Consider the following 25,292-nt stretch of genomic DNA (forward strand, 5'->3'; position numbering starts at 1 on the left):
TTGCCTTTTTATGTCTCCATTATTTTGTTTTTAAATCTTAATATGCATTATAGACTTTTTACGTTTATCATTGTTGGCTGATTTCAAGCTGGTAATGATGATATTGTTATTTGTACTGATTGATATCTTCTGTTTTATGTTGTATTTGTGTTCAGCTGAATGAATGAGTGGATGGATGAGTGCTAAGAGAGGTTTTAGGGAGACATTTCGTCTTCGGCTGTTAGCATACCAAAAGTCTGTTATTTTGTATCCGTTTTAGTCCTTTGTAACCGTGATTTGTCTTTTTTTTAAGTGACCATTTTGTTTGCTCTTATTATTATTACTATTATCTTCAGGGTTGAGATCACACCAAATTACGATGATTAAAGTGGAACGGATTGAGAGTTCGGTTTCATAAATGGTTCCCGGGAATGTTGCATCAAAGGTGTGTCTTTTTCTGTTGAAGCTAAGCAATCGTTTATTGCTATTCGTTTCTTTTTTTTTTCACCCCCAGAGCTGTTATCACAACTCTGTTTTGCTGTATGGTTACAATGTGTCTTTATGTGGAAATCTCACAATTTTAGCTGCTGTTGCACTGGAGGTTTTTTAATTATTATTATTATTATCATTATTATTATTAATAGCTGACAAGGAGTTTAGATCCATGCAGTTCACCAATTTGATTTGATTCTGAGAGGTGGATTTGAGACATTTTTAAATCAAATCAAAAGAAACCGATCTCCATATTGTTGGCATTTCAAACAGCTTGGAAAATATATTGTAAACATTAGAAATGCTTTGTGCCAACAACAAACTTTGGCAACCTTTCATGCGTTCATGATAAATGAAAGGTATAGTTGTTAGATATCATGATGCGACATGTTTGCTAGCTTCTTGTAATTAGTTTCAATTATACTAAGATATTTGATGTGGTATGTCGAATAAATAAGACTCAACTACGACAGCCAAGCACGAATAAAGTATCTTGTCTTCTGTGTATATTTTTTACTTTTATTTATTATGCATTCTTTTTGGGTACCATCTTAATATTGGAATAGTGCTGAAGTACCACAGCCTGTTGTATTGTATTGAGACACAGCCATTACAGTTTTATCATCGTTTTGAAGCCCCCTTCCCCCCTCTCATTTCAAATGAAAGAAATGCCATTATATTGTGAATACCTCAGGTTTTTTTTCTTTTGGGAAAAATTTAAAACTTTCAAAAACCTAAAACAAATAAAATACAAAAAAAAATAATAATGCTTCGTGTGGTTTATTTTTATGCATTTATGTACAAGCAGACACTACACTCAAAACACAAGGCAGTTTCAGCATGACTAGTGTATTTTTTTATTGAACTCCATTGTTTTAAAAGTGGATTTTTTTTGTATGGTTTCATTCTAATAGGATTGTTAAAATAAAATTAGTTTTTGAAAAATTAGAATACATTAGAAAAAAATTACTTAAACAGTATTTACTTTTTGGATATTATGAAATAAATTAGGAAATTACCCATGGCAACCTTAATGTAGAACACAGTTTGCTATTGATTACTTGGTCCACAGCTCTCAATAAAGCTTGGATTTTTCCCTTCATTAGAAAAAGCAGCCACCCCTGATCTATACGCTTATATATTTGTTAAAAGTTTTGTTTTATGTAATTTAAATATTATTTGATAATCGTTTTGTTCACTGGGCGACATTTTGACGCTCTATGAGTTGAATGTAATGTAATTATCGTAGTTCCATTAGCGGTAATTCATACCGAATTAGTTCTAAGACAAGAACCCTGTTAACTGATAAGGTGATGACTTTTACAACCACAGCAAACAGAACACACCGATGAGTGAATGCTAGTTTGAATGGAAAAACTACTGCGTGCTAAATGTATGAGTGTGTGTGTGTGCATAGAATTACCTTGGCAACAGGATAGGCCATACTAAAATTAATACATTGTAGAAGGTATCGGAGATGTGATTGTTTCATGACTGCAAATTACAAAACCAAAGACATATGCCTACTCAGAAAATGATAAGCGTGAAGTACCGCCCACATTTTGGCGCCATTTTATGCTGGCGTGACAAAATAATCAAGGATGAACATTAGCAGGTATGTTGATCGATGCCAAATATTTTAAAATGTAACGTTATGAGCTCTGTCATCGCAAAATGTGTTTTTGTAACCACGAAAGGAAGACAGGAAAACAGGGATCAAGTTTACCTTTCCTTCATTCCTTTCTTCAGGTTTTGTATACAAACATCTTCCACTGTGAAGATTGCCAGTAGTAACAAAATGCTAAAATGTAGTTTTAAAGCCACAATTCTTGTACTCTGACAAAAAATATATCTTATATCAGGCCTGTAGCCAGCCTGGTGAAAGGGTTGGTTCTTTATTCTAAAAAAGTGGACATCTTTGCTGTTATTGGCATCTGTTTAATTAGGAGAATTAAATACTGAATTTAAGTGAGATGTTAAGCTATAATTTTATCTGTATTCATTAAATTAGCTTGTTGGATGGTCATCATGACCACACTTTTGATGTACCAAAATCTTTCCTAATTATTTCAAATAAAATATGACAAATGTTTGTTTTATCATATATCGATAAAAGTTTTAAATGACAAACTGTAGCCTAGTGTAATTTATTCATTAAGCAAATACCAAACCAGCTAGCACATTCAACTTTCCTCAGTCAGAATTTGGCCATTTGATTAATAAAAAAACTGAAACATAATAATAATAACTAGACAGTAAAGTTCGTAGAGACAAACTTTGAGGCTGGCTTGACAAAGCCTGTTGGTAATAGTTTATTTAGTTTAAAAACAGTTTGAAAAAGTATAAGTAGCATGTTATTAGCATGATTCTAGCATGCATTAGCATGATTCTAGCATGGATTAGCATGCTATTAGCATGAGTGTAGTACAAATTAGCATTTTATTAGCATGATTCTAGTATAAATTAGCATGTTATTAGCATGCTTCTAGCATGAATTAGCATGTTACTAGCATGATTTGGCCATTTGATTAATAAAAAAACTGAAACATAATAATAATAATAATTTAGAGCTTCACATTTTTTAGCCTCTTGTAAAAGTGTCACTTTATTGGTCATGTTTTCTTTTAAGAATAAGGTTGAAGATTTATAGAATAAAAGTTACTTGTCAAATGTTTTCTCTAATTAAAAACAATACAGTATGCAAAGGATGACCACTTATGTCCGATGTTTTCTTGCACAGCTGGATCTTGGGATTCTTAAAAAAAAAACAATTGTTTGCATTGGCCGAAACTGATTAACTGAAGTCACACCAAGATTTTGCTTGGTCTTGAAACCATGGGTTAATTTCACTATGATGGTATAGCAGTCAAAATAAGACAAAGGAGCTTTTGTATGGGACAAATTCTGGACCTTTGCCAGTGAGGGGTGGGTCTTCCTTATATGACATTCAAATTTGAATTAGAGACATGACATTATTCGGTTGCTTTAATGAACATGAAATATGTTGTTTTAATGGCCTCTTCAAAATAACCTTACTGTAATTAATATTAAAATATTCAAGTTTTAGAATGTCTTTTGATGTTTAGATTGTTATATTGGCATCGGTAACACCACAATAGGGGTCCATTTGTTAAAGTTAGCAAAACGAGGAGGAATTCTGATTAAAAACTGTGTAAGCATTTATTAACCATAGTTAATATTAATTTCTTATCCAATAAAATTCTCATCCAAGCTATTTTAGTAGTTGGGTTTTTAAACAAAATTTTAACAACTTCTGTAACAAATAGCTGTGTCTTGCCTTTTGATAGTTAATACATTAACATTTAAATTTTTAAAGTAACCCTTTCTACAGTTTATAGCAATATTGTTATAATACAGTATATCGTGACAAAAGCTAAAGCTTCCTTAGTACACCTTATGAATAAACACTTGTTAATTATAATTTACTTAAAACAATGATTTAGTAGGTCACGGTGGCGCAGTGGGTAGTACGATGTCACAGCAAGAAGGTCGCTGCTTCGAGTCCCGGTTTCTCCAACAGTCCAAAAACATGCGGTGTGGGTGAATTGGGTAAGCTAAATTGTTGTGTATGTGTGTGTGTGGATGAGTGTGTGGGTGTTTCCCAGTAATATGTTCCGTCTGGAAGGGCATCCACTGCGTAAAACATATGCTGGATAAGTTGGCGGTTCATTCCGCTGTGGCAACCCCTGATTAATAAAGCAACTAAGCCAAAAAGAAAATGAATTAATTACAAATTATTTAGTCAGAATGGCATTAAATAAGATTTTATTATTCATTATACCTTTATTCAACGTTCATTTCTATTGTCTGAACCCCAGACTCCTCTTTTATTAAACAATAAAGACATTCAAAATATTGTTTTTCCATTATCATCAGTGCAAAAATGCTAATCAAGCAAAATCAGAAACCACATATCGTTATTCTCTATAATCTCTAAAGTGTTGTTTAAAAAAGCCAGTGGTAAAACCAATAAATTAAATAGTAGTTGGCAATCCTTTCAGTCTGATGAACATACAAAACAAAGGTGTCTCAGTGTAAAAAGACTGAAACAAAGCAAAAGCATTAATGGTTGAGTAATTTGTACATCTTAGTGAGGGTTTAGGGATATATACATTGATTATGAACAACTTTAGGTGAAAATGGGAACAACGACATTTGGCTTTGAAGTGAAAGGAAAATGTCTTCCAGTATTGGATACTGCTTCCCTGACACTCGCAGCAAAATAATAATTATAACCTTCCCCCCTCCACATCTTCATGTCTGGTATGAAATTACAGGTGTTTTTGTTCATTTTCACTCTTTTTTTTGCTTTGTTAATGTGCAATAACAAAATAAGGCATTCATCTTGTCTACCTGAAGCACAAGTAGCTCTGCATTTCTGAAAAACTGAAAACATACAGGCAGGTAAAACACCCATTCAAATCCACAGAAGGTATTTTTGGCATATATGAAACTCCTTAGGAAAGCTCCCTGCTGTTTGCATTCATTTACTTGTCCACTTACACACCGGTCAACAACTGCTCTCAATTCCTAACACACCTCCTTTCTCACTACCGCTCTTCTATCACTTCCTGGCCACACTTATTTTTTAACTCACTACCACCTTCACTTTCTAGCTCACTACCACTCTTACTTCCTGGCTTACTAACATATTTACTAACTTACTACAACTCTCACTTCCTCACTCACTACCGCTCTGTTACTTGCTCACTAACGCACTCATTAACTAACTCATTACCGTTCGAACTTTATCGCTCACTACTGCTCTCACATCCTGGCTTACTAACACATTTACTAACTCACTACAACTCTCACTTCCTCTCTCACTACAGCTCTGTCTTCCTTGCTCTCTAACCGCTTTCACTAACGCACTCATTAACTAACTCACTACCGCTCTTACTTTCTCACTACCACTCTCACTCACACACTCACTCACTCACACTGTCAAATTACTACCACTCTCATTTTCTCACTCACTACCGCTCTCACATCCTGGCTTACTAACACATTTACTAACTCACTACAACTCTCACTTACTCACTCACTACCGCTCTGTCTTCCTTGCTCACTAACCGCTTTCACTAACGCACTCATTAACTAACTCACTACCGCTCTTACTTTCTCACTACCACTCTCTCTCACTCACTCACTCACTCACTCACTCACACTGTCAAATTACTACCACTCTCATTTTCTCACTCACTACCGCTCTCACATCCTGGCTTACTAACACATTTACTAATTCACTACAACTCTCACTTCCTCACTCACTACCGCTCTGTCTTCCTTGCTCACTAACCGCTTTCACTAACGCACTCATTAACTAACCCACTACTGCTCTTACTTTCTCACTACCACTCTCACTCACTCACTCACTCACTCACTCACACTGTCAAATTACTACCACTCTCATTTTCTCACTCACTACCGCTCTCACTTCCTGGCTTACTAACACATTTACTAACTCACTAGAACTCTCACTCCCTCACTCACTATCGCTCTTTCTTTCATGCTCTCTAACTGCTCTCACTAACTCATTCATTAACTAACTAAGTACCTACCGTTCTCACTCACTACTGCTCTTTCTTCCTCACTCACTACCGCTATTACTTCCTGGCTTACTAACACACTCATTTACTAACTCACTACCGTTCTCACTTTCTAGCTCACTTCCGCTTTTACTTCCTGGCTTACTAACACACTCATTTACTAACTCACTACCGTTCTCACTTTCTAGCTCACTTCCGCTCTTACTTCCTGGCTTACTAACACACTCATTTACTAACTCACTACTGTTCTCACTTTCTTGCTCACTACCGATCTTACTTCCTGGCTTATTAACACACTCATTTACTAATTCACTGACGTTCTCACTTTCTTGCTCACTACCGCTCTTACTTCCTGGCTTGATAACACGCTAATTTACTAACTCACAACCATCCTCACTTTCTCACTCACTACTGCTTTTACTTCCTGGATCACTACCGCTCTTACTTCCTCCCTTACTACCACTCTCACTTCCTTGCCCTCTTCCTTATCTGCTTCCTTCACTTCCTCACTCTTCACCTCTCCCACTTCTTTGCCCACTACTGATCCTACTTTCTAAAACTCCAACTTCCTTGCTCTTAATTGTCGCCATCTACCGCTGTCACTTCATCTCTCTCCTGCTTTTACACCCTACTAATGTGCAAATGTAAATTTAATGGAAATGATAGGACCCTATGCAGCACAATCACTCCCTCAAGTCTTTCTGTATCTGCACAGTCTTTTTCTCAGCTTCAGATCTTGAAAAATGAATCCTGAGAAACCACTTTCAGTCTAGAAGGCATTCTATGGAAGAAGTTGCCAATGAAGGTTTAGGTTCCAATCATACACACATGCAAACACACCCTCATAAAAAAATGTTAATTAAATTAAATTAAAATATCCAACCAGACACACTCGCTACACACTATCTGTACAGAACTGGTACCATCTGGAAACAGACGAGTTAACCAGAACTTAAGGATAGTGGTATACTGGCCGCCACTGCAGACATCATCATAAAATTCGTTAGATATTTCAACGATGTAGAGCCCCTAATTTCGGTGGCATAGTATCTCAAGCAGTGGTTCCTATGATGTGGTAGGCTCGACAGTCCCTGCACCACGTTGTTGCTGAGTCTTGAGGCAAAAAAAAAAATCCTAAAGGCAAAATGACAATCAGGGGGGTAACCGTTTTGGTGACAAGTTGTAGGTAAAGTAGTGTTAATGGGTCGAAATCACAGTATCTTTGGTGACTTCACAACAATCTTATTCATTCAGCAGAAGTCCTTTCTTCTGTATCTGTCTTTATACTCTTCGGCCCTTAGTGGGGCACAACTTCTTCCATTTCCAGTGCCCTTTAACCTCTTGACTCTGCATTACTCCCTTTTCAACAATCTGACACTCCAGAAAAGTCAGCGTTGGGGTCCCTGGAAACATTCTTCCTCTGACGGACTGTCTTATCTTCATCCTACACACAAAAAAAGTTGTGTTTAGTGCTATTAGTTATTTAACATTTAGGGCTGTATGTATATAAAAGGTTGTGTGTGTATATTTACTCACTGGTGGGAAGACCCCATTTGGTCCCCATTCTCCAGGAGACTGATCCTCAGGGTCTTCACCCTCCTCCTCCTCTTCCTCACCTTCTTCTTCTCTCACTGTGTCCATCCCGTCTTCCTCGTATTCTGTCGCATAGTCAGACTCCTCTGCTAGACCAACAGGTAACAGTTAAGTACAGGTACAATAAGAGTACAAGTATATAGTACAAGTAATGTTCCCTAGGTACTGGGTTTGGGTAACTGACCATCGGCTCCTACATAGCTCTGCACAGGCTCAATCCTGGACACAATTTCAGCTAGATCAGTGAAGTCTGCACTAGGACACGGACATGACTGAAACAAACCACAATAACATACAACAATCCAGAATTATATTCATGAATTACTTAACGAACAAGCAATTCACAAGTAACCAATAACAGCTGATTCCATTTAAATGTGTACACACGTAAAATATGAATAAGCATATGCTACAACTTTGAGTTTAATCACTTTCCTAATTCACTTTTCACAGAGGAATGAACCGCCAATTATTTTGAGTTTGTAAATAAACAAAACATTTTGGTAAATTAATACTTGCACTTTAGTTGCACAATCAAAAGTGACGGTAAAAATCTTTACACTGTTAGAAAAATACAATGGTGATGATTTTCTGTAAACCAATCACCATCGTACAGTGATTAGCTCCACCCTTTAGGTACCGTGCTATTGTGCTTGACAAAAGGATCCTAAAAGTAGTGGTAAGGTACAGTGTTATTTTGGTGACTTCTGTACAACTTCAACTGTACTGTACAGTAACAAACTTTACCGCTCAGTGGAAATGAGCCATAAGAATGATTTCTGAAGGATTATGTGACAAGGATTAAACAAATGTAACTTGATTGTTTTAATGAGATCACAAAAAACACTCACGTCCGTCTTCTTGCTGTCATTATAGTCAGCCGATCGATGATCTTTTAGCATATTGTCAATAATGTCCCCACGAGCCCACTCGGTAAACACCAGTTTGCCATGTTGATAACCCACATCCTGAGAGCAGACAAAAACATTCAGAATGCCAGATCGATGGGAGAGTGTTTACTATTTGGAAAAACATATATACTATACTAACAAAAAAACAACAAACAGATATAAGCTATAAATATAATGCTATCGAATTCTATAGCCTCAAGACTCTTGTCCACTTGTGTTATCTGTAGACTTCTGCTTTTGTGTTCTCACATAGATTTCATCAAATTTCCCAAAATCCATGGTCTTAAAGCGGTCGATGGGTGGGCGAATGTACTCGCAGTATGCACTCTTCTTGACTAGTTCCAGCTGCCTTACACAGGACACGTAGGCCAAACGAGACTGGATTTCAGCCATGTCAGGTACCTAAGAGACATACAGTAGTATTTTTACATCAAAGTTATCAGAATCAATTTCATACATTGTTGTACAACTTAAGAGATATTTACTGAAGATCTTGATTGCCTTTTGATCTCTCCTTATTTTGTGTACAAATTCTTAAAATGTATAAATGAATTACTGAAATACCGCAAAATTAAATATGATCAATATTTGATTTCATCTTATACATCACAAACATGCATAACACGTGACAGAAAATGGGTCATATATGGTGTTATTATTCAAGATAATGAACACCACATGGGTCCTCTGTAGAGAAAGCAGAGTCATTCATTTGTTTTTTGATCTCACAATGCCCAACTGCACCGGACGTTCCCATTTGCAGGTTAAATAATCAAACTGTTATGCTCTGTGTTTTGCTAAACTAATGAAGTCCCTTTAGGTTAAAGTGCACAAGCAGTTACTTTAATCTGAAAGCAACTAAGACTTTGGTTCTTATTCTGGAATAAAGCTTGTACAATATATTATTTTATATGCGAACCTTTCAAACCAGTTTAAAACTAAACAGCAAGTGTAAGAGTGTCAAAAGTAATCTGAGGGCCAGATTAAATAAGCACAAACCCTCTTTGTTTAAAAAAACACTGCAAAGATTTAGTAAACATCTTTTTTTTCATTCTATATGCATTTGTAGGAGTTTCTCTTTTTTAATATGACATTTATTGAATGACATTATTTAAATGAATCTTTAAACGCAGTTAACAAAGGATTGCGGTAGTCGATTTACGGGTATTTTTGGCATTAAATACCCAAAAAAGCATGTTTAACCCAGGGATGCCCAAACTCTGTCTTGGAGAACTGGTGTCCTGTACAGTTTAGCTCCAACTTTCTTTAACACACTTTACAGGACGTATGATATCTAGTATGACAAGAATGAGCTTGTTTAGATGGTTCAGGTGTCTAATTGGGGTTGGAGCTAAAGGAGGCTGAGTTTGGGCAGCCTGCTGTAAGCCTTTCACGTGTGAGTTTAAAATACTCCAACTGACCCTCCTGTGTAAGAAATATATATATATATATATATATTATACATTATATTATATATATATATATGTATACATACACACACATATATATATATATATATATATATATATATATATATATATATATATATATATATATATATATATATAAGCCCCGGTCAAATCACACGATTTTGAAATGATTTCCTTGACGTAAGTTGTTGTGGGAATTCGAAATCGACAAATAAGCATATATAACATATTTACGTATGGCTGGATCGTGGGTAAATAAGATCAATCATTGGTTATGCAAACTTTACCTTTTTAACTTTATCTATACCTTTTTCTAAAATATTAAAGTGTTTTAAGCAATTTTATCTGACAGACTGGCACAAATATGCAGATATCTCCATTCTCACGAGTTTCTGAGTTCTCTCATCCTTCCAACAGAGTTTGTTCTTCCGAGGTGATCTGGGAACATGTTCAGTGTTGCGAATACATTGCAAAAGCATTTCTGCTTATTCATTGTCATTATGGTAAATGTCATGTCATTATGGTAAAACTGTTTAATATTGGCTTCCCTAAAACTGTGAGTATTTCACTTTAATTTAATTTAGGCTGGAATATTGTTTTATTTAACAAGTCAACACAATCTAATGGCAATATTGTGGACTTGTTTTGAAGTGCATCCGTTATTCTTGTTCATAGATAGCTGACCAACAAAAGATCCATTAAAATTAAGTTAAAAGTTATAGCAAACGAACCACTCAACTATACGAGTGGCTGATTTGTTTCACTCTAAAGAAAATAAGGATTTAATGAATGCTTTACTGGGATTGTATCACACATGTCTGCCATATATTTTGTAATACTTTTATTATGGCATTATTTTAAAGATTTTCCCAGAGATGGGCTGCGGCTGGAAGGGCATCCGCTGCGTAAAAACGTGCTGGATAAGTTGGCGGTTCATTCCGCTGTGGCGACCCCGATTTATAAAGGGACTAAGCCGACTAGAAAAGGAATGAATGAATGATATTTTAAAGATTAGGTCTTGAGCCTCTGATTTTCTCTGAATCACAAGTTTGAAGCTATCCTGTCGTAAGGAATGCCCTTAAATAATGTATCAGGCATCAGTGTTTATTGAGATAGAAATAAGATATTAAAAAAATGAAATTGAGAAAAGAAATATCGTTATAGCAACACTTGTGACTGCTTTGATGAATAATGCTTATCGTAGACGTCACTGGATGACTGATCGTAAAGGACTGTGTAGTCTGGCACATTTGTTACTCACGACAAGTCAAGATTTTATGAAGAAAAGAAAAAACTAAATTGCATCATCTAACAAAGTGGCTTTCATAACTGACAATGAAAAATCATGTGATCTGACCGGGGCTTTACTTAAAATCCATTCCGTTATAAAGTTCTAATGGCTACATGTCAAGTCTATCTCATGACCCAGCCCCAGTGATCTACGTAGATCTCGTATTTTGTTTCTTTTTGCCCTTTCCTGTAAAAATTGACAAATGTTCTAATTATATTGTGAATTTTTTTTATACTACTACGATTCTCAAATACAGTTAAGGTCAGAATTTTAAGTCCCCCTTTGATTTTTTTTTCTTTATTACATATTTCCCAAATGATGTTTAACAGAGCAAGGACATTTTCACAGTATGTGTAATAATATTTTTTCTTCTGGAGAAAGTCTTATTTGTTTTATTTCGTCTAGAATTAAAGCAGTTATTAATTTTTTAAAAACTATTTTAAGGTCAATATTATTAGCCCCTTTAAGCTCTATATTTTTTTGATAGTCTACAGAACAAACAATTATTATACAATAACTTGCCTAAATACCCTAACCTGTCTAGTTAAACCTAATTAACCTAGTTAAGCCTTTAAATGTCACTTTAAGCTGTATAGAAGTGTCTTGAAATATATAGAGTAAAATATTATTAACTGTCATCATGGCAAAGATAAAATAAATCCATTATTAAAAATGAGTTATTAAAACTATTATGTTTAGAAATGTGTTGAAAAAATCTTCTCCGTTAAACAGAAATTGGGGAGGGAAAAAATAAGCAGGATGGCTAATAATTCTGACTTCAACTGTATGTGATAAAACATATATCTTGTCTTTTAAACAGCTTAATCATGATTGTATTATTTGTAATAGGTAATGGGGGCCGTTGTTGTTGCTAGAAGGGATACAGCTGCGATTTGAAGTTAACGAGAAGTATTTATATAATTTATTAAATTATGTATTAATTGTATTTTATTAGTGTCTACCTCTACTTCAACCCTAAACCCTCATGGTAATGTAAAAATATTATTTGTTGTACAGCGTCACAAAAATGATGCTATATTGACGAGAGTATTCTCAGCTTTAACCCATCTACCCTCTCCTACAGCGTGGTGAAGAGTTTTCCATGTGTTAAAGGGTTAACCCATTCTTCTTTCAACCCATTTAATCAGTAATCTGCACACTGTAGGTAGATTGCATAACTTTTCACTCACTTAAACTATATTGCCTAGCTCTGTTTCTTAAGTAAATCAGGCCCACATTGGTCAATAAGCATTAAGATGCCAAGTTGAAGTAACTGAACTGGCTTTATAAGAAATGCTCTAATATCCCACAACATTGACTCACCTTCACTTTCTCTGCCCACGGGTTGATTCGTTTCCATAGCAGCCACCAGCCAGAAAGACAGTCACCGTAGTTACAGAGATCAGTCTCATCCTGGCTGCCCACATCAATGGCAATGACAGTTTTTGTGCCCAAAGTACGAGCAATGTCCGCTGAAGGGCATTAGAGTGCCAGTTGAATGCAATCAAATCACACGAACACACACAAAGACAAGACATCCACGGGGTAGCAGGAAGAATCAAAGTCATGTTAATATTTCAGGTAAAACCATTAGATTAATAACTAATCACCAGTCAACGCTGTTTAACCCAAACCACACAGGAACTGGAAAGCTCCCTTTTTCTTCAGAAATACGACTGAATGATTATCTATGCAGTGTTGGGGAAAGTAACTTTTCAAAGTAGTGCATTACAATATTGAGTTACTCAATATTTACTAACACAGACTACATTTAAAGTATATGGAAGTAATTTGCGTTTTCCCTCCTGTAGAAAAGCATCATAGGAACAATGTTTAGGGGCTCAATGTATTATACAATGTACAATAGTGTTTTTAAAAAGTCTAAACACTTTATTGATGTGGTACACAGCCAAGCACACGTGGTCAGAACACAAACGAATCACAGGTAACGAAGTAATAAGCGTTTCTCCCAAAGAAAAGCCAGTCTAAGCAGAATTCTAGCAGGCGTTTCTAGCTCCACTGATGCTCCGCCTTTTTGCCCTTATTTGGTCACCACGGGTTGGTGCGATGATGCGCGAACAAAATGGTCATGGTTGGCCACGCCTACTTGTAGCCTAATTTGCGCTCATCAGAAAATTGTGTGTAACATCATGGATACTACGTCCATATCTTTTACAGTCTATCCGCTTGTTAAGTGTGACGTCACATGCAGCGGCTTCTGGGTCCAAGCCCTCTATCAAACTGTATGGCAGGGGTGTCCAAACTACGGCCAATCAGTTTTGTGGTGGCCCGCGAGGCTTTTTATAAATATTAATAGAAACTGGCCCGCTATACAAAAATGAACGTAAGTCAATAAATAACCACCGGGTGTCGCTATTACATGCCTTCAATTAGGCAGCACTTCTTGTTATGATGTAAAACTAACCGACCAAACTGAAGGAAACATAACTGATAATCACATTTTGGCGAATGAGATCAAAAAGTAAAACAATTAGCAGCTGCCCTATCAGCTCAACAACAGCAGTTTTTTCGTGCTAATAAAGTGCAAGAAAATTCTAAACTGCACTGCAAAAAATGCTTTTTTTTTAAATATTTTTTGTCTTGTTTCAAGTCCAAATATCTAAAAAATCTTAAATAAAGGAGAATTTTCTAATTTGTTTTGAGAAATAATATGCTAATATTGAGAGGTTTTCCTTAAAACAAGCAAATTAATCTGCCAATGGGGTGATCAAAATAATATATATGTGTGTCTGTGTGATGTGCGTAAAATTTGGCCCGGGACAACATTTTTGTTTTTTGAATCTGGCCCTCAGCCAAAAAAGTTTGGACACCCCTGCTGTATGGGGAGTCTCATGAAATGGTAATAATAAACGTTTACAAATCGCTTGAATACTTTCAAAAATCACAATCGCAATATAAATGTCCATGCCTAATATATGATGGCCAGAAAGTGATTCATTTTTTTTATATAAATTGTTACAATTTTGGTATTTGTAATGCAGTTCAGAGATTGTTTTGTACACTACGACTTTGTAAAAAATTCACTTTAATGTGTGATATGAATAAAAAGTGATCATAAAGAATATTTTCTCAAATCAAATGAGTGGCGGCTTTGACCTGGAAACAGTATTACATACAACACCAACACGTCACCACTTAACAAGCAGATGGCTATTTTACTTGTTACTTACTGTATAACAAATTAATCCCAACACTGCATCTATGTTTATATAAGTGACTTCATTGAAGTAAATGGATTCTAAAGCTAAAGTGGTGAAACAGCCTTGCAGGTGATCAGTGCTAAAAAACAATGGAAAAAGACAATTGTATTCAATGATGACAATGTATGAAGAAGAATAAAATGGTGTAGGCCTAAAGTAGGTGATGCATTACAAAAATAATCTAGTTTGGAATTATTCTCAGGAATTTAAAAATACAATTTGCTTCACAGGCAATAATACAGATGATCGTCATGCAAGGAGTAATTTGGTCTTTTGCAGACTGCTTGATTGCTGTGGTGGAATGAATCATTGAATCAAATGATAACACAGGGTGTACTATCACATGCAAAATCTTGTCTTTTTCCACTAAATTAATATGTCCCAAGTTGAAATGCAACATCTGAACTTGTCTTTCTGTCCATTAGGTGCACTCCAAAGTGATGGGCATGATGATGTTGCTGTCTGGTGATTTTGTTTAAAAATAATAAGTCAGATTTAAACCGTTTTAATACTGTAAAGCATAAGTCTCAAACTCAATTCTTGGAGGGCCGCAGCTCTACACAGTTTTGCTCCAACCATATGAAGCACAGCTGATCCAAATAATTGAGGTGTAGGGTTTGGCCGATAGACAATGCCATCGTCCATCGCCAGGGCCGACAAACTTCACGATGCTGAGCCGGCATCTTGATCTATCGCCCCGCCCACATTTATATTGATATATAACTTATTATTTGCATGTCATCTTAATAGCAGTAACATCTTTTCATGAGCTGTGGTAAATTTTACATATAGCTGCCGATTGCACGGCTGGTAGCATTGTGAGGATTAAACGAAGGATTATCTAGCACCTCTCGCGCTTAAAATGTGTAGATTCAGTGGCAAATGCTGTTACCTGCAAACTCCGTCCCGAAGACTCTACAGTGAATGGCTTAAGATATTTTTCATGGCGGACTTGAAGCCACTGAAAGTCTTTTATCCACTCATGGAAAAGTGTAAATGGTGGATTAACATTCAGCACATGATCACTAATAAGATGTGCCATTATTAGTAACTGTAGGTGGTTTCTAAAACAAAATCTGTCAGTGTTAATTTCATTCCCTCATCTTCAGCACTCCACAGTTTCACGGTTGTAGCTCCTGCCATCTGAGGCAGAAGCCATTAACTGAGTGATTGACAGCTGATAATAACCAATCATTCGCGTTCAGTTCTAGAGCAGTGGCCCAATAAAAAGAGCACAAAGGCGGGGCAAGCATTGTGGGCTTTTTTTTTACTTCAGCAAGCTCACATAACAACTGTTTATCAGTTCCTGAGCACTGCGTTTGGCGTTTTTAGGTGCAAAGATGCATTCTGCATAAATGTTTCCTAAATCCACAAACAGGGTGAGGATGTTGCAGTGAAAACAGTGAAAATGTATGCATTCGCTCAAATGCTTACAAATATATATTAAGGTCACATAGATAACATTTCGGGCGCATATATGACCCAAACGGTCGAGCCCTAGTATCTTAACTTGTTATCATTTTTATCATAATAATAATAAAATAATGAAGTTATCATCAATCACAATACAAATTACAGTGAACTCCAAACGAAGTCTCCTCCACCAGCTGTGGGAAAATCCATGAGAATGACACAGATCACTGTGCCTATTAATGCCAGAGTCCCGCAGAAAAAAAGTGATTGACAGGTGGTAATTTGTGTGTAACTTTTATAGTTTGGTTGTGGGTAAAGCAAAGACCATGTGGGTCAGGTAGTGAAAGTGGTAGGCTACAATTAGTTTGTTATTAATTAATTGATATTTAACAATGACCCCCACCTACGATGACAATGTCATCGTCCATCGCGATGTTTCACATTAGACATCATACGGTGCCAAATTGGTCAAAATCGTCCAACCCTATTGAGGTGTTTAAAGGAGTCATGAACACCTCGATAATTCCGATCAGCTGTGTTTGATTATGGTTGGAGCACAACTGTGCACAACTGCAGCCCTCCAGGAATTGAGTTGAGACCTACACTGTCAATATATCAGTTATAGTCACAATATAACACCAATCATACACCAGACAACATCATCTCGACATTTACATTCCAAATAAAAAAGTCATGTATTTAATAGGCTGGTGAGGACTATAGGTTTTTGTCCAGACCAACCAATCCCTGCAAAACTTTATCCATTTGTCTCTGCACAAATCACAAACTGGTCCATTATAGAGTCCAAAATGCGAAATAATTTTAAATGTACAGGAAATCTCCCAGTTGCCAAATTGAATAGCATATTAAATGGACACAAGCTCAAATGGATAAAGCGAAACCACTCATTCTACCCTCAAATTGGTAAAGAAAATCAAAGTACTTACTCAGAGCCATGTAGCTCTTCCAAACCAAAACATTAAGTAATTGACCAAGCCATTTTGTATTTGTGGCCCTTGTTGATTTTGGTTTGCTCTGGGGCATACTTGCCTGGCAGGTTGTTGATGTATCCTCCATCCATGAGCAGGTTTCCATCTTTAGGGTCGCAGAGGGGTGGCAGGTACCCGGAAAGGGTCATGCTCGCCCTGACATAGCGCCACAGGGAGCCTACCACACCGGGAGGGGACAATAACCTCTTAATAACGTCTTAAGAATGTAAACGTAACGCCCCCAGCAGTGTTCGGAAGTGACCCTCAAGTCACGTTTTTGATTAGTAGCGCACAGACCAGCAGGGAGATACAGTGATGGTCACCCCAAGGACGGTGTGCAGTGGTTTTAGTATGGCTTACCTCACAGAGTGAACCCAACCTTGAGTAGAGTTAATACCCATGGAGGTAAGATTGACTTGTCTTTTAACCCTGCCTCACTTCCTTAAAAACAAAACGGTCTTAAATGGTAAATAAATTAAATGGTAACATTTTAACAATACAGTTTGAACATTCTTACAATTAATTTATCCATTTTAATCAGTGTTTTGAACAGAGAGCCTTAAGACAGAGTTTGAAAGACAGTCAGTGAACATATTGGGCACTGCCACCCTGTCCAAACCTGCAGTTCCAGATTTGAGCAGCAGGCGTCAGGAGAGGTGTGACAGTGGCATGGGTTGGAAGGAGAGAGAAACATTGAGAGAGGAGGTACATTCAGTATGTGGCACTCTTAAAGCGATCGTTCACCCACAAATTCTGTCATTATTATAGGGTGTAGCAGGGATGATGCAGTTTTGTGTGCCAATACTTTTAAACCGGTTAGCATTTTAATATTACTATTTCCACTGTATTGAATGTTTTTGGTTAAATGGTTTACATAAACAACATCACTAATAACCTTAGTGGGTAAATAGGACTGCAGAGGTTGTCGTGGACATTAAACATCACCTTGTGGGGTGTTTAAACTCATACTCAATAGTTCACTTTTACAGGTGTAGTAACTCTTGTGTACTGTTCAAATTTCCTGCCCTTTGTTATGTTAGGGATTTATCACAGTCTCGGACATGTGAACGATTAGTAACAACATTGGCTTTGATGCATTGTTAAAATTTTCATTTTTTTTCTCCCTAATTTATTGTTGGTGGCTGTTTTTGATGTATTGACTTTAATTATAACCACATTTGATATTGCAAAAATGCACAGTCTTTGTTTTTGTTTACTACTGTACGTGTAGTTCGGAGAGCTTTTTGAGAGATTTTCTCAGACACATCAAGGTAAGTGTGTAAAGATCACTCTCAGACACACATACACACTTTAATTTGATGTTATACTCCATATAAAAGCTTTTTTTTTTTGCACAGGCCTATCTAAAGTATTAATTGTGACAACTGATAGTAATAGTAAATAGTATAATATAAAAATAGTAAAAGTTACAAACTGTACCTCTTCTCAACAGGGAAAACCACCAACAATAAAAAATGCATCATTATATGGTGTCATGGTTTTGTAATCAAAAAATGTGGTTATAATGGAACTCAATGGGGCAAAAACAGCCACCAACAGTAAATTAGGAAGGGGAAAAATTTAAATTAATCAAAAACAATGCATCAAAGGCAATGTTGTTACAGATTTCCAAGACTTTGAAAAAAAACATCCAGTCCACAATTACTTTTTATATTGAAAATACGTGTTTTTGTGTGTTTTTTCACCAAATCAGTGACATAATTTATTAATTTGCCAATTATATAGTTAAAATCCTGTAATTTTCTAAGCAATTTACTAGTTTTGATCAGGACTGAGGTTGATTATATATTATATACAGAAAAATATTTATCTGATGCATTTTTACAGCAGTTTAATTCAGTGGATGATTTCATCCCTAACATAACGGAAGGGTAGTAAACTTGCCCAGTGTATTGTTGAGTTTTTTTTTTCAAAAGCATTTTCTCAAAATATGCGCCAAAATAAGGTTTGTCACCAAATATCATTCTGTAGGCTGACACACAGAAAAAGTTAGGGCCAAATTACGACACAAAATCACCCCAGAGTGGATGAAAACATCCCCAACAGTATATCAGGCGTAAACCACAGTTTTAACCACAGGTAGCTTAACGATTCATACATGTAACTTATGAAATTGGATCATTCAAAAACCAATGGAAACACTGGAATTTTTTCAAGAGAAGCAGAGAGATGCTAACTATTATGTTAGCTTACAAAAATGTCATCACTGCCGCACATTGATTATGTTTAACAAAGTCAATAATGACAGATTTTGGGCTGATCTGCTTCTGTAAAACAGAAGAGTGCCCACTGAAAAACATGAAAAGATCTATCTGTAACCCGGTTGAACATTTTCCGACTTTCTTAATCAATTGGGCTAGCAGTGTAGTAGGATCCAGAACAACTTCCAATGACCTTTGACCTCATAACCACTATATAGATGAAAAGTAATGACCTGCAATACATAAACATGCAAGAGCATGCACAACAGTGTGTTTGGTGTGCTGGTGATAGCCAAGCTCAAGGTAGATGGGAAAGGTGCACGTGATGTGTAGATGACAGAGGTGCATGGGGAAGATACATCAGCCTGAACATCAAAACAACAACAAAAACAACCACTGACAGGAAACAAAAATAAAGGACTGTTCTAATCTGTTCACAACTATATTTCCAACAAAATAGCAGCAGCCATCATTTTTTCACAATATCAACAAGAGAAGCTGACACTAGATCTCTAAGCAATATTCACCCAGTGCTTCCCATAGGTTTGAAATATACTTGAGGTACATCAGATTTACCTCATATCACATAAATAATTTTATACTATATGCGACAAACAAAACAATTACATTTTAACAATAACCCATTGTAAAGAAACAGTGTATAACAGTGTCATAATAATTATAATGAAGCAAAAAAGACTGTTAAAAAAAAGAAATCTACTATTTCTCGTACTTTTAAGCTATCCAGGAGCCATGTGCATCCACTGACAGGTAAAATCTGCTTTTCTCTCTTTCAAGTTCAAAGCAATCTTAAAGGCCAAAGCATTTTAGATATGTATATAAAATAGCCCATGTAATATATTAACATCATCTAATTAATAAAATATACTGCAAATGAGAAATAAACGACAGAAAAAAGTAATAAAAACAGACAATTTCACTAAAAATGATCATAATTACAAAATAAAACATGTAAATAGTGTAAATAAGGCAAATTCATACATTTTGCAGCCAGTTTAGACCAGTCATTTTGCCCTCTTTGAGTATATAGTCAAGTTTTTCTGAGTCGTTTAGAAAAAAAAATGTATTATTGAATGTTTCTCTTGTGACTGTGCGCACGCTGTCAGCTGCAAAGCCAAGCGAAAGTAGGCTTAAGTAAAAAGAGTAATGTTAAAGCACATATGAGCTTTAGAAAGCGAAAGCTGAATCCTGGAAATTGTAGGAGATTTAGAAACTCCAGCCATACAAATTTTTTAAGTCCCAAAAAGGAGCGTCTCTGTGTGTCTGCAGAGCACATGAGAGTGTCTGTGAGAGTGCTGACAGATCTCGCGCACACAAAACGAAACGAGTAAATGAGAAAAGATTTTCCACTACTTAATCGATCGCGGATGTTTGGTTTTATTAGGCGGATAAAAAAAGTGTAAAAGGATGTTTAAAAAAAAACGTGTCACTAAATATAAATTGGCGGCCCGCTCAAGTAAAGTCTGTGTGGGAAGCACTGTCAACCATAAACCACAGACATTTTTAAAATACACCTCAGTGAATGGCTACTATAGCTAATAACATGATTTAACCTGCTAAATGTGATATTCTAATGTAATGCCTGCTCTTGACATTAGATTTGAAATGCAAACTGAAACATCAAATCACAAGACAAAAACTTCTGCCATTGGAGTTTTAGCCTGTAAACGTATATTTGTAACCAGACAGACACTGGCTAAGGCACAATGAAATGAAATCCAAGCATCATTTGGTTGTGTGGACCCTAAATCTAAAAACCGGGTGCCCATGTGTGTATACCGCCATTACAAAAAAGCCAAACAGAAAAGTTTAGCTTTGAAAGCTGAATGTAAATTGTGCAATTAGCAAAAAGGGATCTAGTTAATTTTAAAAATAACAATATTTAGTAATATGTTACTCTGGAATATGATTTACTTTTAAGGTGTACAAATTATTAGTAAATTCCACAAATGCTTGTTTTAGATCAGAGATGCCCAAAGTAAGGCCCGAAGGCCAAAGTTGGCTCATTGTAACCTTTGATTTAGGCCACCACTCTATCTGAGAAGAGAGTGAGAAGGATAGAGAGCGTCGGGGCGAATGTCTTCATAAGAGATTCTCATTACTAATTTGCCGATTCCTTTTTTCGTTTGTTTGTTTTATTGCTGACCAACAAAAAAAGCAAACTGAAATGTAAATTAAATTAAATTAAATGTAAATAAATCAGATTTTTTTAAATGTCACTAATGTGAGCAAATCAGGGCAAAAACTAATGTAACTCCATTCTGTTATAAATGAGATTTTTGTTTTTAACTGTAATAAGTTCATTTAAAAAAAATGTAAAATAAAATGCTGTATTAGTTCATATAAAGCAATGCTTTCTAGTCATTTTAAAATATTATTACATAAATTTGGAAATTACCATTGGCAACTATATCTACCTTCAGCCCACTAGCCTTAATCAAGTTTGATTTTTGGCCCTTCATAAGAAAAGGTTTGGGCACCCCTGCTTTAGATAATTAGTTAACTAGCACATTTAATGACAAAAATTTTAATACAATTTTAATAATTTTTGTTTGGGAGTAGGATATTTAATTTTGTAGTAAAACTTGATTTTTATTTAGAACTTAAAAATCATAATTACAAGCCCATTTTGTGCCACATGTGAAATTAAGCATAGAAAAGTATATAAATAAGGATTGAATGTGCTATGCTAATGACAAACTTGTGCTTAATTTTGAGTTAAATATATCATTGATTATTTGAATTAAATATTAAGCAGACTCACCTTAAAAAAATTAAATCCTCATAACATTTTTTTATTTATTTGTGCAACATTTCATTCATTTTTTTTTCTTGGGGTAAAATAAATACTTAGATATGTTTTTCATAAAATTCAGCCGAAAGTAAAATCTTTATCATGCTTATGAAAGCACAGTCTCTCTCTCTCAAACTCTTTCTCTTTAATCTCAGACTCTTTCTCTCTTTAATGATATTCTATCCTGTGCTCCTTCCAAACCATGGGTTCCCAATGTAAGCAAGGGGTTAATTCAGTTTCAATCCGGACAAGAAACAATAAAAAGCAAAGGGTAATTGAGTGGTTGGTTGTCGCAGGGATATCGGTGTAGCAGGTATCTTAAAGCCTCCTTCGGGCTTCTGGAGGTTTGTGGTGGGATAAAAGGGGGGGCAAAGTCCTGACCTGGGACATTGTTAACATAGCAACCATCCACGAGGAGGTGGCCGTCCTTGGGGTCGCAGAGAGGAGGCAGATAAGGGGTATAGGAGGCACTGGCTCTAACATAGCGCCAAACACAGCCTGGCAAAATGAAGATGGAGAGTAAATCAAAACCGCACAAGACGTGGAGAGAGACAGAGAGGAGGGAGGGACAGTAAACAACAGGAAACAGATGAGTGAGAATGATAGCGGGGGCACACAATTCTCCAACGGCCCTCGTAGTTTCTCGGACTTAATGCTGCGATCGTGTTAGGCCAATCAGGCAAATCAATCGGTTAAAATAAATAACATCTGAATGTAGTTTGGGTCATTTCTGAATATCAAACACAATCAAAACTTTGGTGTTGCTTCCTAAACAAATATGGGGAGAATGCTGAATCCACAGGCATACTGCATTTATTAGTGATGACAAACTAAACAGATTAGAAAAGAAAGCAGGAGAGGTGGACGAAGGGCACAAAGAGAGTGAAATTGTGAGATCTGCAGGCTGAAAGTATTATAGCACATTAGACATTGGACAGGAAAGCTAGTATCTTGTGAGTCACTTGATTTAGAACTACAGACACAAAGGTGAAAGGGTGATTGGAGACCTGATAGGAAAATGTGTGTTGCTAAAGTTCTAGAGTTGAAAGTCTTATTATAATCGTAGAATAATTAAAATATTATTTCAATCCTACTTCCTTGACTGTGGGAAGTCTGTATAAGACACATTAGACTACCAAAAGTGGTCATCACAAAACAAAAAGAAAAACAATTATATATTTCAGAGTGGTTCCAAAAAAAGGAGTGTTTTGTGACACTTTAAAAACAAATCCTTTTATCTACCGCAAGATCATATTTTAATTAATAATAATATTAACATTAGCCCCTTTCATACAGTGATATCTGTAAATATCTGGAAAATTACTGGAATGACTTAAAGTAAAATAAAAAAAGTGCTGTTCTTACGGGCAAGAACGTTCTGGAATTTTTCTGGAAAAGACCATTCACACATCCATTCCTGAATGTTTTGATTAGATGGAGTAGATGTCTCACATCAGCGCGTTCTTATCATGAACACGCTCTCTTTCCGGCAATCTCTCTTCTGCGTTCATGCAGCACAGCATTCCAGCAAATTACCGGTAATGTTACTACTTCTTTTTACAGAAAAGTGCCACAACAAATTTACCAGTATTTCCAAAAAGGGCTTGTTTACACATGATCCCTTTCCGGGAAATTGCCGGTAACTTTCCTGAAAGGTCTGTATGTGTGAAAGAGACTATTAAGACATAGCTTGAGCTATAATTGATGATAGAATAATTTCTTAAGAATCATGAAGAAGATTATATTAGCTTTATCCCGACAAAAAAAAACGTCTATTGTAAAAAGACAAGTTATATTCTTAAATTGTATACATATTTTACAAGCATATACATTTTGATTGGTTTTATTGAATAAATCCAGCCTAGATGAACTTAAAAGACCTCTTTTTATAGCATAAAAACATAATGATATTACATTTTGGAAAGGTAGTTTACACATAGCCGGCAGCTAGCTCTCTGCAACTCTTACTGAAGCTAAGCAGGGCTGCGCCTGGTCAGTACCTGAATAGGAGACCACAAGGGTAAGCTGCCAGAAGTGGTGTTAGTGAGACCACTAGTGGGTGCTCAACATGCAGTCTGTGTGGGTCCTACTGCACAATTATGTTGATGGGGACTCTATACTGCTCAGTGAGCACCGTCTTGCGGATGAAACATTAAACTGAGGTTCTGACACAATTCTTTGGTTGTTCAAAATCCCAGGATGTCCTTCAAAAAAAAAAGTGGGTTTAACACCAGCATCCTGGCCAAATTTGCTCACTGGTCCATCATGGCCTTCTAACCATCCCCATATCCTAGTTGGCTTTATCACTTTGTCTCCTCTCCACCAATCAGCTGGAGTGCGGTCTGGCGTAACATGGCTGCCATTGCATAATCCAGGTGGATGCTGCACACTGGTGGTGGATGAGGAGATTCCCCCAAAATTGTGTAAAGTACTGTTTGAAGTACTTTTGTGTCTGTTGCCAAAGCAAAATGTCTGTTGCCAAAGCAACATGGCTGTATAGGTGCACAAATACTATATTCCCCTACTCTCATTTAGCTACTAAAGATTTTGAATGTGTTATTCTTGCATTGTGAAATTGCTTAAATGTAAAAGCATATTCTAATACCTTATCACTACCTAAACAATACTCACAGCTGAGTAGCTGGCATACTCTAAGTTGCAGTAAAGTGCTAAGATCTGTAATTTGTGTGTTATGAGAATTAGAAGTATGTACGCAATGCTACAACAGCAGAATGGAGACGAGAGGCATTTAGAGAACAGGGGGAAGCAATGGGTGATGGGTTCTGGATCCTACAGACACCACTAACTGGGGTTTTTACCTACAAGTCATACAACAGCTAAAGGTGTTTACGCTAGGGATATAAGAGAAAGAAAAAATAGTGGGATTAAGGACAGGAATCACTGAGAGATTAGTCATTTCTGTTAAAGAAGCAGGTTAAGGCGGGACAGAAAAGAAGACAGACAGAAACTGACCAAAAAGGGGGAATGAAATGGAGTTGGAAACATAACAGAGACAAGCTTTGTACTTGCAGTTAGTGAAAGGTGCAAATTCAATCCCATAATCATTTTGGGCAAACAGGGGTGACCACATGACCAATATAAGGCCTGCAAATCCAGTGTTTTACAGCACTAAACTGTATTTACCGTAACAGTAATAACATGACAAATAATACATTTAGCCAATCAACTTATATAAGAGTTCGTCTGTTACCGGATACATTTATATTTGAATTTGAGGACCAATCCCAGAATTCAGAGATATAGGTTAAACCATTGGTCAATCCCAAAATGTATATTAGTGATTATCCATTTGACAAACACACTTAAGCAATTCATCACATTATCAGCTCCTTTACATGAATGCAA

At 36.2% G+C, this 25,292-nt stretch overlaps 1 protein-coding gene across 11 annotated transcripts in view; it reads right to left on the reverse strand.

The window, feature by feature from the left end:
• Positions 1–4,240: 4,240 nt before the first annotated feature.
• Positions 4,241–25,292, reverse strand: part of pnpla6 (patatin-like phospholipase domain containing 6) — a 53,587-nt gene continuing 32,535 nt past the window's right edge. For 2 of the 11 annotated variants that reach the window (XM_073953911.1, XM_001921173.8), the window contains 7 exons: positions 16,951–17,067; positions 12,590–12,738; positions 8,795–8,947; positions 8,486–8,602; positions 7,819–7,906; positions 7,578–7,720; positions 4,241–7,485 (listed from right to left, as the gene is read on the reverse strand). In XM_073953911.1, the coding sequence (XP_073810012.1) occupies positions 7,405–7,485; positions 7,578–7,720; positions 7,819–7,906; positions 8,486–8,602; positions 8,795–8,947; positions 12,590–12,738; positions 16,951–17,067 (848 nt within the window). In that variant the 3' untranslated portion in view covers positions 4,241–7,404. Of the gene's footprint in view, positions 7,486–7,577; positions 7,724–7,818; positions 7,907–8,485; positions 8,603–8,794; positions 8,948–12,589; positions 12,739–16,950; positions 17,068–18,247; positions 22,425–25,292 lie in introns of those variants that run through there. The other 9 variants (XM_073953905.1, XM_005160052.6, XM_073953920.1 and 6 more) reach the window with 6 other exon arrangements.

This window comes from Danio rerio, chromosome 1, assembly GCF_049306965.1.
Source record: "Danio rerio strain Tuebingen ecotype United States chromosome 1, GRCz12tu, whole genome shotgun sequence".
Classification (NCBI taxonomy): Eukaryota; Metazoa; Chordata; class Actinopteri; order Cypriniformes; family Danionidae; genus Danio; species Danio rerio.